The 14,201-nt window shown below is 41.4% G+C and overlaps 1 protein-coding gene across 1 annotated transcript in view; it reads right to left on the bottom strand.

Annotated features, from left to right (window-relative positions):
* Nucleotides 1–14,201, bottom strand: part of COMMD10 (COMM domain containing 10) — a 659,501-nt gene that overhangs the window by 550,166 nt on the left and 95,134 nt on the right. The window contains exon 5 of the mRNA XM_082243016.1: nt 11,741–11,851. Within this exon, the coding sequence (XP_082099142.1) occupies nt 11,741–11,851 (111 nt within the window). The remainder of the gene's footprint in view (nt 1–11,740; nt 11,852–14,201) is intronic.

Here is a 14,201-nt window from a genome sequence, read left to right as displayed (position 1 = left end):
TCCAGCTCCAACACATCCCTCCTGAGGACTGGCGACCAGAACTGGACAGAATACTCCAGATGCGGTCGGACCAGAGTTTTATAAAGTGGAAGGATTATAGTCTTATCTCTGGAGTTGGAGGGTCTTATGGGACGATGGGGGTGATCTACTGGTGGAAGAGCTGAGCCCAGAGTTGGACTGTGTATACATATGAAAAGGTTCCAAAAACGCCACCTCCTGGCTGGAAATATGTAAATAATAATATTTACCCAATTAAAATAGCATTTTACATCCTGAACATATTGCAAATGTATTCTCTTTAATATGCAAAAAAACTGAATGTTAAGGCTATAGTAACCACTAGAGACAGCAGAAGCTACACTGTCAAGAGCTAGATTGCCATGAACAGTGCTGATGACCAAAGAGCCCTTGGAATGATAAATAATTTCCAATGTCCTGTGCCTAGGGACACTTCTACCCAATGATGCATGACACAGCCTTTATTTTTCCCTTCTGCACAAGGTCATCATGTACTGTACTCACTAGGCGAGTGGAGAAAAAAAAGAAGACTATGACATAACCTTTCCAAGTCCTCAAACTGCAATTAAACTATCAAACTGTACAATGGGGCTTGAATATTCTCCAAAACAATAAATAGTGCTGGTTACTTCATGACAGATTTATAGATAAGCTGAACTCAACACAGCACATCTGCTTGTGCATATAAGCCAAAGCGTTTTAAATGGGATTTATCTTGATGTCAATCACAGGAATAACATTTTCTCTGACATACCATCATCTTGCATTTGGATTGCTTTTGTGTTTATAATTGAAGAATATCATTTGTGTTTTTTGTTACTATCTACACGAAACAGAAAACAGCACGGCAGGAAAAAACAAGCAAAACAAAATCTGTTTTATTGCTAAAATTAATCACATGTGACTGCCCGGACTATATGTGTGAAAAACACGGGGATGAAAACGTTTCCACAGCTCGTTGCATAGCTGTGCAGAATAACAGGATGCTCCAAACCGGCTTTCTTTCTTGGGTTTTGAAAACCTCCATTATTCACGCTGCTATTTTTAGTGCAAGTTATTTTTTTGTTGTTTTTCTTGAACAAACATGTATTTAAATGCAAATTATTACTAGACATGAAAATGTGTTTGAAGATATTCTTTTCAGAAGTCTCCAACCTTATGCTAGCCACACAGGGCTCGGCTTTTTGAACTTACGTGCTGAGCCAGATGGTATCAACCGGGCCACCATCAGTTTGAATTTGTCAGGTTCAGCCAATAGGACCACCTCCAAACTAAATAAAATTAGAACCACCTAACTTTATTACTAGCTTTTAACCACTTTACCACCAGAGGATTTTGCTGTCTTACGTCTGGGCCACTTTTTGCGATTCGGCGCTGTGCGACTTTAACTGACAATTGCGCGGTTGTGCAACGCCATACCCAAACGAAATGTTTTTCCCACAAACAGAGCTTTGTTTTGGTGGTATTTGATCACCTGTGCAATTTTTACTTTTTGCTTTATAAACAAAAAAAAGAGCGTAAATTTTGAAAAAACAACAATATTTTTCACATTTTTTTATATGAAATTCCCCCAAAAAAATGTAAAAATCTTTTTCGGCCAATTTGTTTTCTGCTACCTATGTTTGGTAAAAAAAATTCACAATAAGCGTATTTTGATTGGTTTGCACAAAAGTTATTGCGTTTACTAACAAAGGGAAAGATTTCTGTCATTTTTGGTGGGTTTTTTTTTTAACGCGTAATGGCGGCGATCTGCGATTTTTTTTTTCGGGACTGCGACATTGCGACGGACAGATGGGACCCTTGACTGACATTTTTGACACTTTTGGGGGTACCAGTGACATTACTGCAGTAATCAGTGCTATATATATGCACTGTTACTGTAAAAATTACACTGGCAGGGAAGGGGTTAATTTTATTGGAGAGGGAGGGGTTAATGTATGCCTGGTGCTTACTAACGTGTGTGGGGGGAGGTGACTATGTGACACAAGGACAGATCCAGGGTTCAGCTATGCTGAACCCTGCAATCTGACCCTGCCTGTCACTTAGGAGATCCGCCCGCTTGTGTTTACACAAGCAGGCGGATCTCCACACTAGATCCCCGACGATCGGGGAAGAGCAGCGGCGATCGCCGCTGCTCCTCCCCTGGCCCGAATCCCGCTGTGACTGAATACAGGGGGAGTGTCTGACGACGTAGTACTACGTCGTCAGATGATAACGTAATATTACTGCAGGCAGACGTAAAGTGGTTAAAGTAAGGTGCACATGGAAGGACTTTGCACAGGATAAGCAGAAAAAAAAAATTTCAAGCACGCTTACCAGCTAGCCAAAAAAAGTACACGGTCTTCCATGTCCACCTCATTTTAAAAGTTAGTTATAAATTAGGTCAGTAGCCATTTTTGCTTAGCTTGCTTTATTGACCCAGGGTCACATAAGATGCCTTAAAGTACCACTACACTGTGCTAGGTTTCTGGTGGTGTCCTGAACCTTTAAGGAGGCGTGGGCTGCCTTCCAGGCATAGTACAAACAAGTGGTCATCGCCCTCACCTGTAACAGGTCACTGCAGCAAGGAGCATTGGAAAGGCAACTCATGAAAAAAACAAAGACATTTCCAAGCTCAACTTACCGACCAGCCTGCGACCAACCGAACTGACCTGTCCAACAGTATGCATTAAAAACAAGCGTTTAGTTGCACACATTTGCAAATACATGCGTAAGCCACAGAGCCCCGGCAAGGCACCCCATTTTCTGTGAGTCTCCAACAATGGAAGCACATGCATTTAGATGGGCAGGTGTAGGGCAGATGAACCTGAAGGGAGCCCACCCCTTCTTCAAGGCACAGGGCACACTGAACACCCAGCCCATAGCACTATGGCAGCAAAGGTGTCAGTACGTTGCCTGGCCAATATAATTCATAGTAAAAACAAGTAAGAATGAAAGCAAAGCAAAGTAAACTCGCAACTGCTTTCAAAGAAAGAAAATAAAGCTGCTAGAATGACCCAGCCATTCACCTGAAAATCTATGGAAAGATCTAAAGAGAAGAGTTCATAGATGAAGCCCACAAAACCTTCAAGATTTGAAGACTGTTTATGTGGACGAATGGGCCAAAATCACAACTGGGCAATCCATGTGACTAGGGCGTGGCCAGGCGGCGTAACCAAGTCAGAGTGTACGAGGAGAGTGAGCACCCGGAAGGCGCGATCCGCGGCGTGGAGTCAGGATACGGGTCCCGATGGGTATACACCTCCGGTCATGCGAATATTCAACTGATGTCATGTGAGTGTGATGTATTGTGTATTTTGGAATAAAGCCAGTATTATACGTTATCACACTAGTGGAGCTCTATTCCTTCCTTCCCTTGCATGTCCATTTACTTGATTGAGCCCATTATCGGCCCCATCCCGGAACCCCAAGTGGATGTAGCAGAGCCTGTCATTGGTCTGATTGGTCCCAATCCGGAAGCCCGAGTGGTAGTGGCTGTATTGTGGCTTGTTTGCTCAGTGGTGAGAATCACTGGGCCAGTGAAGTCGGTGAGTGTGCATTACCTTCCCCCCTTCAGAGCACAGTGGTGGTGGTCAAGGTGATCCTTTATTTCTGCACCGATTAGGATCTTTCAAGGGATACATCAGTGTGAATATCGCTATTTGTCATATGTTTTTCAACGCTGCTTTGGTGGACTGATTCATGCTGGGACTATTTTTTATATATATATTTTTTATATTTATGTCTACAGTCTTTACAAGTTTTCAGTGAATGTGATTGGGGAGTGAGCTTATCATTCTTTTTTGCGCTACTAGAATTTTTTGTATCTACATATTGCTTGTATTTACATATATTCTCTTATTTCAATCCATGTGACTAGTTTCTCAATACAGGAGGCGTCTTGAAGCTGTCATTACCAACAAAGGATTTTGAAGGAAGTATTACAGCAGAGTTCCAGCCGTTTCTGTGATTATTAAAAGTCAGCAGCTACAAAAAGTGTAGCTGCTGACTTTTAATAAACACACACCCACCTGTCCAGGGATGCGGCTGCTCCAAGCCTCACTCCTCTCCCTCTCCTCTAGGCGGCGCCGGCATCACTAGTGTGGGCACCTGACTGTGACAGCTTGCAGCTTCACAGCCAGATGAGCACTGTGCATGCGCGAGCCGCACTGCTCATCCTGAATGGTCAGGCAATTGCAGGGAGGGAGGGGGAGAGGAGAACTTCCGCTCGAGCCGCCTAGGAGGCCTGAGCGGAAGTGGGAGAAGGTACCTGTCAAAAAAAGGTACCTGCCACTTCCCAAAAAAAATGACATGCCAAGTAAGGGGGTCAGGAGTACTTAAAGTGGCGGTTCCACTTTTGGGTGGAACTCCACTTTAAATACATTTCAGTTAGCATGTTCAATACTTTTACCCTGTGTCATTCCATTTTATTACACATAACTTAATTTCTGAACGTATTTATTTTGGTTTCTTTATATATATACGGATTGCATGGGTTGTTACCAACATGCGGTGAAAATTTTATGTCAATAGCACCTTTAGAAACATATTTATCTAGAAAAATGGTGATGTGTTTAATACTTATTTTACCTGCTTTACTTCCAAGTTCTAATTGGTTTGTAGGATGCTTATACCTGCATTATTAAAGTAGTAGAGATTCAATCACCACATCAGAGATCTTCTGGTGTGAACAGGTCACTACAGGAAATGCTGCAAGCAGATCTAGAATACTGAAGAAAAAGCCATATTATCAAGAAAAACCCTCCTAACTGTCTGTCCTATGAGCCCGTGTCCTTCTACCACTCTTTCCTCATAATAGTACCTTTTATAAAGCTCCATTAGTCTACAGTCACTGTTAGTGATCAATTCATCCTCCATCAGTTTCCTTTTTATCCGGTTACAACTGACAAGGACATTAGAATTTACAATATTGCATCGTTCAATAAGCCAAGGATCCTGTGATATTCCCAAGATTGTGTCCACTCTTTATCTTTCCCCACTAATCTTCTCCCAATCCTGTTGGCTTAACACTGAGAAACCGAACGAGTCTGCAGCTGGAAAGAGTCTCGGAGATTGATACTAGCAACTTATCCTCCAAACAAAACTGTGACCCGGTTAAAGTCAGATAATAATTAAAGGATGTGTTAGAAACAAATGTTAAAATATGTTAAGCAAAGAATGAATGATGGTTCAATGCAGTCTGCTCAGCACGCCTTCTGCCAAGAGATTCCATATTGTTACAATTTGTACAGTACTGTATGTGTATGGATAATGAAGCTCCTTCTTATGACTAATATGAATTACTATACCTGTACTAGTGCCAGGAACGCTTACTACAGAAAATAAAAAAGAAAAATACTCAAAGATTCTCAGATGTGCTCAAAAGACGCTCGGGGCTGAATTATAAAAACATGACAGAAGGAAAAGTGAAATCACTTCTTTTGGCAACCAAGTAGATTATAGTTGGGAACTGAACCATTTTCCTAGCGATATCATACTATTTTGTCCAGATAAGCAGCAGTAAAGCAAGAGCACTAGAGGCATTGTTGAGTATTGTGAGGACCACCAACCTAATGCAACAAATGACTTAAAGCGGTTGTATACTGAAAAAAAAAAAAATGACAAACCCAGCAAGACAAAGGCATAATGAGCTAGTATGCATCACATACTAGCTCCTAGCTCATTATGAAATACTTACCTTAAAACGAAGCCTCGACAGGGACCCCCGGATACAGCTGTGGGAGCTGACATGCTCCCTCGGCGTCTCTTCCCAGCAAGTGCCCGGCATGGAACTCTGAAGGTCCGCTGGACCTTCAGAACACATGCGCCGATAGCGTCAGCGACTGCATGCAGGGCAAATATCTCCTAAACTGTGCAGGTTTAGGAGATTTTTATTGTACCTACAGGTAAGCCTTATTATATATAGGCTTACCTGTAGGTAAAAGTCAAAAAAATTAGTATACTACCGCTTTAAAGTGATTGTAAAATCTTAGGTTTTTTCTATAAAAATAACAACATGTTATACTCACCTGCCCTGTGCAGTGGATTTGCACAGAGCAGCCCAGATCCTCCTCTTCTCTGGTCCCTCCTTTGGCTCTTCTGCCCTCCCCCCTCCTGTTAAGTGAACCCACAGCTAGCAGCTTGCTATGGGGGCTCTAAGTCAAGCTGCAATTCCATGTGTCCATTCAGACAAGGAGCCTAGTTTAGCCCCGCCCCTCTCTCTCCTAATTGGCTAACTGACTTTCATTGACAGCAGTGGGAGCCAATGACGCTGCTGCTTGGTCCCAGCCAATCAGGAGATAAAGTCCCTGACGGCCGAGGCACTTGTGGACGACAACCTAATAAAGATGGGGATCAGGTAAGAATTAGGGGGTGCCGGGATGGCTGCTGCACACAGAAGACTTTTTATCTTAATGCATAGAATGCATTAAGATAAAAAAAAAAAACCTTCTGAATTTACAACCACTTTAAGGAGACTTTAAGAAAACTGGCAAATATAGAGCAATAAACATTCAATATTCCATTCATCAGCAAGAGCAAGCCAATACATCTAGAATTGACCACTAGCTCCTTATATCTTTCAGTCATTTTTGTTGTCAGTGGGAGAAAGTTTCTAGTTTCCATTTTCCTATAAAGGACTGACTGGCCTCCGAATTCTATGTAAATAATACGCCCTTGCTATTTATGCACATGTAAGTTCGGAAAGCCAGAGGACTCCAAAATAAGGCAGCAAAAACCAAATTTCTTCTTAGAATAAATCTACACACTTATCATAGCACAAGTAAGCATTTCGCATTGGGGGGAATCAGTTGGCTTGTAAACTGGAAGCTGTATTCCTAACCTTCAATGGAGTGTGTTTGTGTAATCCACAGACAGCACAGGGACAGAACACTGGAGAATTTGGGTCATTCCTCTCGGCTTGGCTGGTGGAGAAAACTACATTAGAAATCTGCATTTTGTACTTAATGCATATTTTATGTGCTCAAGTTTTCCAGTCAAAATCCTACAGACAGCAGAAGGAAGAGTCACAGAAGACTGCGCAGGAAAATTCAGAATCTACAGTCACCAACCCATCAGACAGGACTGTATTTTGTGTTGATGTTCTCCAGGCCACAAATGAAGAAGGATGCCAATCTATATAGGCTCTTCCAGTATAAACAGTATATAGGATTGTGTGACTCTTCTCAGCAGCCTTGCTACTCCATCCCCTTCAGTTCTGTTACAGGATTTTCACTAAAGTATCAAAAGGTTGCCAGACAAAGCAAAAGTGAGTCACAAATTGAAATATTGTATTTGGTATGAACACCTCTCTTCAGGAGGTACTGGCCCCCAGGTAAGTTAAAGCAGAACTCCGGGCAAAAACTTCTTGTTGCTGATTTCCTACTTTCAATGAATATGTCATCCATCTTCCAGTTCAATCAGGTAGCTCTGAAATAGCCTATTCATTTTCAAATAAAACCGTTAAAGTGGTTGCAAACCCTCTCATATACCCAGTGAAGTGAATAGCTTCAGATGATACTCCTCTTACACAAGTTTTACTTGTTTATCTGCAGTCTACTCTTCTCTACATTTGTTCAAAAATGCTGAATTTAGATAAAATCCTTCTTTATCTGTCAGGAGCAGAGAGGAGGGGATGGGGAGCTGCAGTTAGAGCTCTTGTACAGTGTGTGAGAGCTGATTGGAAGAAAGGGACACCCCCCTCCCCCTCCTCCCTCCTCACACATGGCACAGAAAGGATGCGGAGTCGTGTTCTGAATAAACAGGCTGCGTTACAAATTTATATCAAGGGTCAGGAAAACGTGTCAGAAGTGACACGTGCTGATAAAAGAGGAACCAGACAGAAATTAAACTTAGAGCTTTGGGGGCAGACAAGTAAACACTACAGATATATGTGCTTTGTTTCCATTTCATGACTGAGGTCTACTGTAAAACCACTTTAATTGTCTTTGGTAAGACTGGTGGCTGCTATGCCTCCTCTTCCCCCAGCCACTGGTCTTGGCACATCAATTCAGTAGTTCTTTTTCCAGGAAGCAGCGATGTAATTCAGCCCCACTTGCAGTGGTGGGTGGACCGAGACTCTCAGACACATTTAACAAGTACGGGCCTAGTGTACCCACCCGCATTCACTACAATCCCCTATGGTTGATGGGAACTGTAGTTTCCTTTTACTGCAGGGAGAGGATATGATGTAATCTCTGCTGCTCTCTTTGACAGAACAGATGTTGTTATCTTTTGAATTACAGAGATGAGGTCATGAAAATTCAGGTAGACTTTTTACCTAAATGGTAAGGATTTTCACAATTTTATGAACCGTTTAGTGTTTTGTGTAGGGGGTGTACTAATGGTTTTCTTTGGCCTAATCCCGAGTTCCTCTTTAAAGTAAATACTAGTGGATTCTACGTGAGCATATATGAAACATCATGGGAGGTAAAAGGTTAGGTTAGGGAATGTTAACCTCCTACTCCTCTGAAATGGCAAATTTAGTTTTGGTTAGACTTTATCTCACCCAAGTTTAGCCACAGGAGGTATGACAAATGCCTTATCTGTGGCATACACATGCAGAATAACCCCTAATTGGCAGAGATTGCCACACACAAGCTGCATGAAACAATAGTGCAATGTCAGACAAAAAAAGCACAGAGCTGTATACAGTATACTAAATGCACCGGGATGATGGAAGCTACCAAGCATGTACCAATGCTTGTGTATACATCAATCTGCTTATTTCCCTTACAGCAATACATTTATTTAGGTAAACATCACAAAGCATAGGCAAATGCCTTATAGAGCATAAATGGCACTTTAGAATGCCTGGCCTTTTCAATTGGAGCCTTCATAAAACAGATCGCGGATACATTCTCCTCCCACTAGTGTACACTTGGGCTAGGGAGAAGCAAAGTCTGAGGCATAATGACTTACAGAAGGATGAGAAATATGAAAGCATACATGAACCCAATCATTAACATTTCTAATAAGCTTTAGAAGGTAAAACCAATTTGAAATGTAATTTTCAATATTTACAGTTCTGCAGCTTTCAATAAAATAATACCTGTAAATTCTGCCATGAGGATTATTGTGTAGGCACTTCCTGTTATAGGGTGACAACGCATTGTTCCAATCTGCCAATTATCTTTCTACACGGTCACCCTGTCACACAGGCTTTCCGTGTGGAAGTACAAGTGCCCTGTAGGGGTACCGCTCTCTGGTGAGTGCGGGCTATATAGGAAGGGGAGCACGGAATCCCTCACCCGGCACCCACATCCTGATCCATCACTGGGAAGCACCCCCTCCATCCAAGAAATTTCTTCTGGCACTTTATATCACTATATTGCTGCACATTTTTGGAAGATCACTATATTGATCAAAATCTTTGGACTTTTTTCACTTTATATTTATTACGGACTATTTAATTCTTTGTGCATATTTATTTAATTCACTAGATACTATTTATTTATTCTTGGAATCCCTATAAGTGTTTTTAGAGATCCCAAACACTTTTTATTTCACTTGGCACAATATTTATAACTTTTCAGAACATTTTTTATATATTTATCTTCACCCGGATATCCATTATGTCATCATATTGGGAGATTTTTTCGATATTTACTCTTGATATTAATACACCACTTGGCACGTTTTATCACTTAATAATTGTTTTACTCGGATATCCACACTTGTTATTTTTTACCAGCACTGCCACCTAGTGTCTACATTATTTATTACACGAGTCACTTTAATTATTTATTTTAGACTCACATATCTCTTATTAATTGTATTATATCTATTGCTTTCAGGCACTGTTCACAGTTTATTTATTTATGTTATTTCACCTTATTTATTGGATATTAACTATTTATTGGATATTAACTATTTACTAGTGCTATAAGTTTATCAATTGTTGGCTAGGATACATACTGTGGCATAATATCAGAATCATTGGGTATTTATAAGGACCATAATCTATACCATTGGTATTATATATTCATCATCTATATTTACCCAGTATTTGCGAGATACACTACTCCCTCGTACATATATATTTTTTTACAAATATTGGCAGCGCCAATTACCCTATCAGTTTCCCACTATCCTGATATAGTTTTACTATATTTTTGGGGTAGGCTGCAGCCAATCAATTAATCAGATCCATTCGCGCGGAATTTTCTTTTTATCACAAGTGCCTGTTTCAACACATGCTATGCAGAGGCATGGTCAACTACTCACAATAAGAAGTGTGCACTCACCACCAATCCAGTGACCTCTAAATAAATAAAGGTCAACAAGCGCTGTATAATGAGCTAAGGTATTATCCAAATCAATCACTCCACTCTTCAATGGTTCTTCTGGGATCATAAGCTATTCTCGATCATCGATCCAGGAACAACCACACCATCAAACAACCAAAAAGATACTATAATGTAGTATTTTATTTAGCCAGATAAAACATAACTATAAAAATTCACACTCACTTGTACAGATGCTCAGACTCGGCACCAATGTAAACAGCCTCTATTGAAAGTCTCACTGCCACTCCTCCAACAAGAGATTAGTGTGCATTCAAACCCTGGAACTTTGGGCCGGACGTGACGTCAAAGCGAAACCGAAAGGGACGGCAAGCGTGGAACCTCCACTAGTTTCATTAACAGCATCTTCAGGTAGCTTCCAACTAGTCGAGGCAACATGCTCGACTAGTTCTACGTTCACCGCTTTGACGTTACATTTGGCCCAAACTTCCAGGGTTTGGAATGCAGGGCGATTTCCAGTTGGAGGAGTGGCAGTTAGAGTTTCTATGGAGGCTGCTTACATTGGTGAATAAGAGTATTGTTACGTTATAACAGGAAACTCCTGCACAAGGACCTTCATAGCAGGATCACCAAGTATTATAGTAAAAGCTGCAAATTTAGAAAGATTGAAAATAACTTTTGAAATTGCATTACCATGTAAATATTATTTTATGGATAATTTAGTGTTTGGGTTTACAAACAATTAATGCACATCACAGACGTCAACTGGCAGGCTAGGTATGGGCAGGTATGGGGAGAACAGAGCCACAGACAGGAGACAAGGCAGTCTAGCTGGTTCTTAACCAGCATTTATGCTATACCAGGTATTTTGCTATACTTTCTATTAATAATGTGACTTATAATTGACCCGTTTAAACACTTAAAACTGTATAAACTGCTCTTAATTTTTTTTTTTTTTTAACTCCAGCTAGCTACATACTGCAGAAAATGTGCTAACAACAATAAAGTGCCTCTTGGCATATATTCCTTTAAATCACGTGTTTCTGTAAAGAGTCATTAAATGAGGACAGATAAATGTCTTTCACTGAAACAAAAGCATGAAATCCAGCTTGGCATGTGTGTAATTTACAGAGCAAGACAATCTAAATCCCTTGACGCACGCGGGGTAACAATAAGACCAGAGGGTATTTCAATTCACTTTATCCACTTATATCCCTTGTTTCAAGACAACAGCCAGCTCTTATTGACTTGACTGCAAACTTTCAGTACAGAATAACTCAAGAGGCCATTTTAGAACGGAATTGCTTTTATACGTTATCCCAACATGGTTAATAAAAAACAAAAACGCAAAATAATCATCTACCGTGTCACCTATTTAACCCCTTTCTCTGGACAGGGAGCGGAGGGGGTTAAAACTTCAATTTTCAGATAAAGGCCTGATTTCACAAGTTTTCTGGAGGAAAGAATGGAAGTGCTCAGTAGCAGATGTGTCTGCCTACCTTTGTGTCTTCGGTGCTAACTCCAAGTTCTAGCACAGCCTGGGGAGACTTCATTTTTGCTTGGGTGGATTGAGCCATCTGGAGGTTGAGCTGCCAGGCAGTTGTCTCCAGCTAGACAACAAAACACAAAAAGGCAATAGTTTCTTATTCGATGTGCTTTTGAGCTTGCACAGATAAAGTCAAACAGCAGTTTTGGTGAAGTGAGGATATCATTATAAAGTATCCCTTTTCCCTGCCATCTGTGTCAGTATTCTTGGCAATCACTTTCATCATATTACCTAAATGAGGTAAGCTGGCTTTGTGAAGAGGACAGCGTAATGGCACAGAATAAAATACATAAAATAGGAGAGCAGCTGAAGAAAACCTAAATGTGTGTATCTACACAAACAACGGCTTTATGCTTTCGTATATGGGCTCACCGTGCTTTTAGATTAGTTACCCATGAGAGCATCTCAGCAGGTCAGCATCCTGCTGGTCTCTGTATGCTGCCTATGTAGGTTATGATTATTCACTTGGAAAATCATGACAAATACTGTCAAAATGGTCAATAAGCATAAATGTCTGATAATATTAGCATTCATTTTAACCACTTCTGGATCGGAAGGATTTGCCCCTTAATGACCAGGCCATATTTTGTGATTCGGCACTGCGTTACTTTACCGGACAATTGCGTGGTTGTGCAACGCTGTTCCTAAATAAACTTGATGTTCTTTTTTCCCCACAAATAGAGCTTTCTTTTGGTGGTATTTGATCACCTGTACGATTTTTATTTTTTGCGCTATAAACAAACAAATGCGACAATTCTGAAAAAAAAAAAAAACAAATATTTTTCACATTTTGCTATATAACATTCCCCAAAAAAAATTTAAAATCTAAATTTTTTAACATTTTAGGCCAATTTGTTTTCTGCTACATATTTTTGGTAAAAAAAATTGCAATAAGAGTATTTTGATAAAGTTATTATGTCTACTAACTACAGGAAAGATTTATGTCATTTTTATTTTTTTTACTAGTATTGGCGGCCATCTGCGATTTTTTGCAGGACTGCGACATTGCGGTGGATAGATTATACCCCTGACTGACATTTTTGACACTTTTGGGGGGACCAGTGACATTACTACAGTAATCAGTGGTAAAAATATGCACTGTTACTTTACTGCAATAATGACATTGGCAGCGAAGGGGTTAACAGTGTGGGTGATCAAGGGGTTAAATGTGAACCTAGGGGAGTGATTCTAACTGTGGGGGGGGGGGGCTGGCTTGTGAAATGACCATAGAGACCTGTGTTCCTATATAGAAGGATCACAGGGGCTCTATGATCATTCCAGGGAGAAGAATGGTCAGCTGTGTTTACAACAGCTGTACGTCCTTCTCTCTCAGCGGGGAAAGATCGTGGGTGTCAGGCGGCAATGGGAGCCGCTTGCCCGCTGCATCGGCTTCCCCGCTGACGAGCGGGGGCAGGAACGCGTCCCTGGCGGCGCGCGCTTGCCCCCTAGTCTCCTGCGCGCGACTGACGTATAGCTACATCGGTTTGCCCAGGAGCGGCTGCCTGCCGCAGTATACCTGCAGCGGGCGGTCGTAAAGCGGTTAAAGAAATATAAAACCAGACATGGAGGCTTCAATTTCATTGTAAAAGAGTTCAGGAAGCGCACTTAGTATGCTTAAAGTATAAACGTCACTCTCTTAACCACTTTACCGCTATGTACTAGAGTACTACTGCGGCAAAGTGGCACGATCCCGTCTGACGACGTAGACCTACGTCGCCAGACTCCTCCCCCTGTTTTCATTCACAGCGGGAGTCGGGCCAGGGGAGGAGCGGCGGCGATCGCCGCTGCTCTGCCCCGATCGTCGGGGAATCCAGTTTGGAGATCCCCCCCCCTGTGTAAACAGAGCGGGCGGATCTCCTCAGTGACAGGGAGTGACAGATCGGAGTGTTCAGCATAGCTGGACATCCGATCTGTCCCTGTCTCACACAGTCACCTCCCCCCCCACACGTCAGTAAGCACCAGGCATACATTAACCCCTCCCTCTCCAATAAAATTAACCCCTTCCCTGCCAGTGTCATTTTTACAGTAACAGTGCATATTTATAGCACTGATTACTGCAGTAATGTCACTGGTACCCCCAAAAGTGTCAAAAATGTCAGTCAAGGGTCCGATCCGTCCGCCGCAATGTCGCAGTCCCGCAAAAAAAAAATCGCAGATCGCCACCATTACTCGTTAAAAAAAAAAAAAACACCAAAAATGACATAAATCTTTCCCTTTGTTAGTAAACGCAATAACTTTTGCGCAAACCAATCAAAATACGCTTATTGCGATTTTTTTTACCAAACATAGGTAGCAGAAAACAAATTGGCCAAAAATTTAAAATTTCGTTTGGGTACGGTGTCGCATGACCGCGCAATTGTCAGTTAAAGTCGCACAGCGCCGAATCGCAAAAAGTGGCCCAGACGTAAGACAGC

Source organism: Pelophylax lessonae (genome assembly GCF_965119305.1).
Source record: "Pelophylax lessonae genome assembly, chromosome: 1".
Taxonomy (NCBI): Eukaryota; Metazoa; Chordata; class Amphibia; order Anura; family Ranidae; genus Pelophylax; species Pelophylax lessonae.
This window is presented reverse-complemented; position numbering and strand designations above follow the sequence as displayed.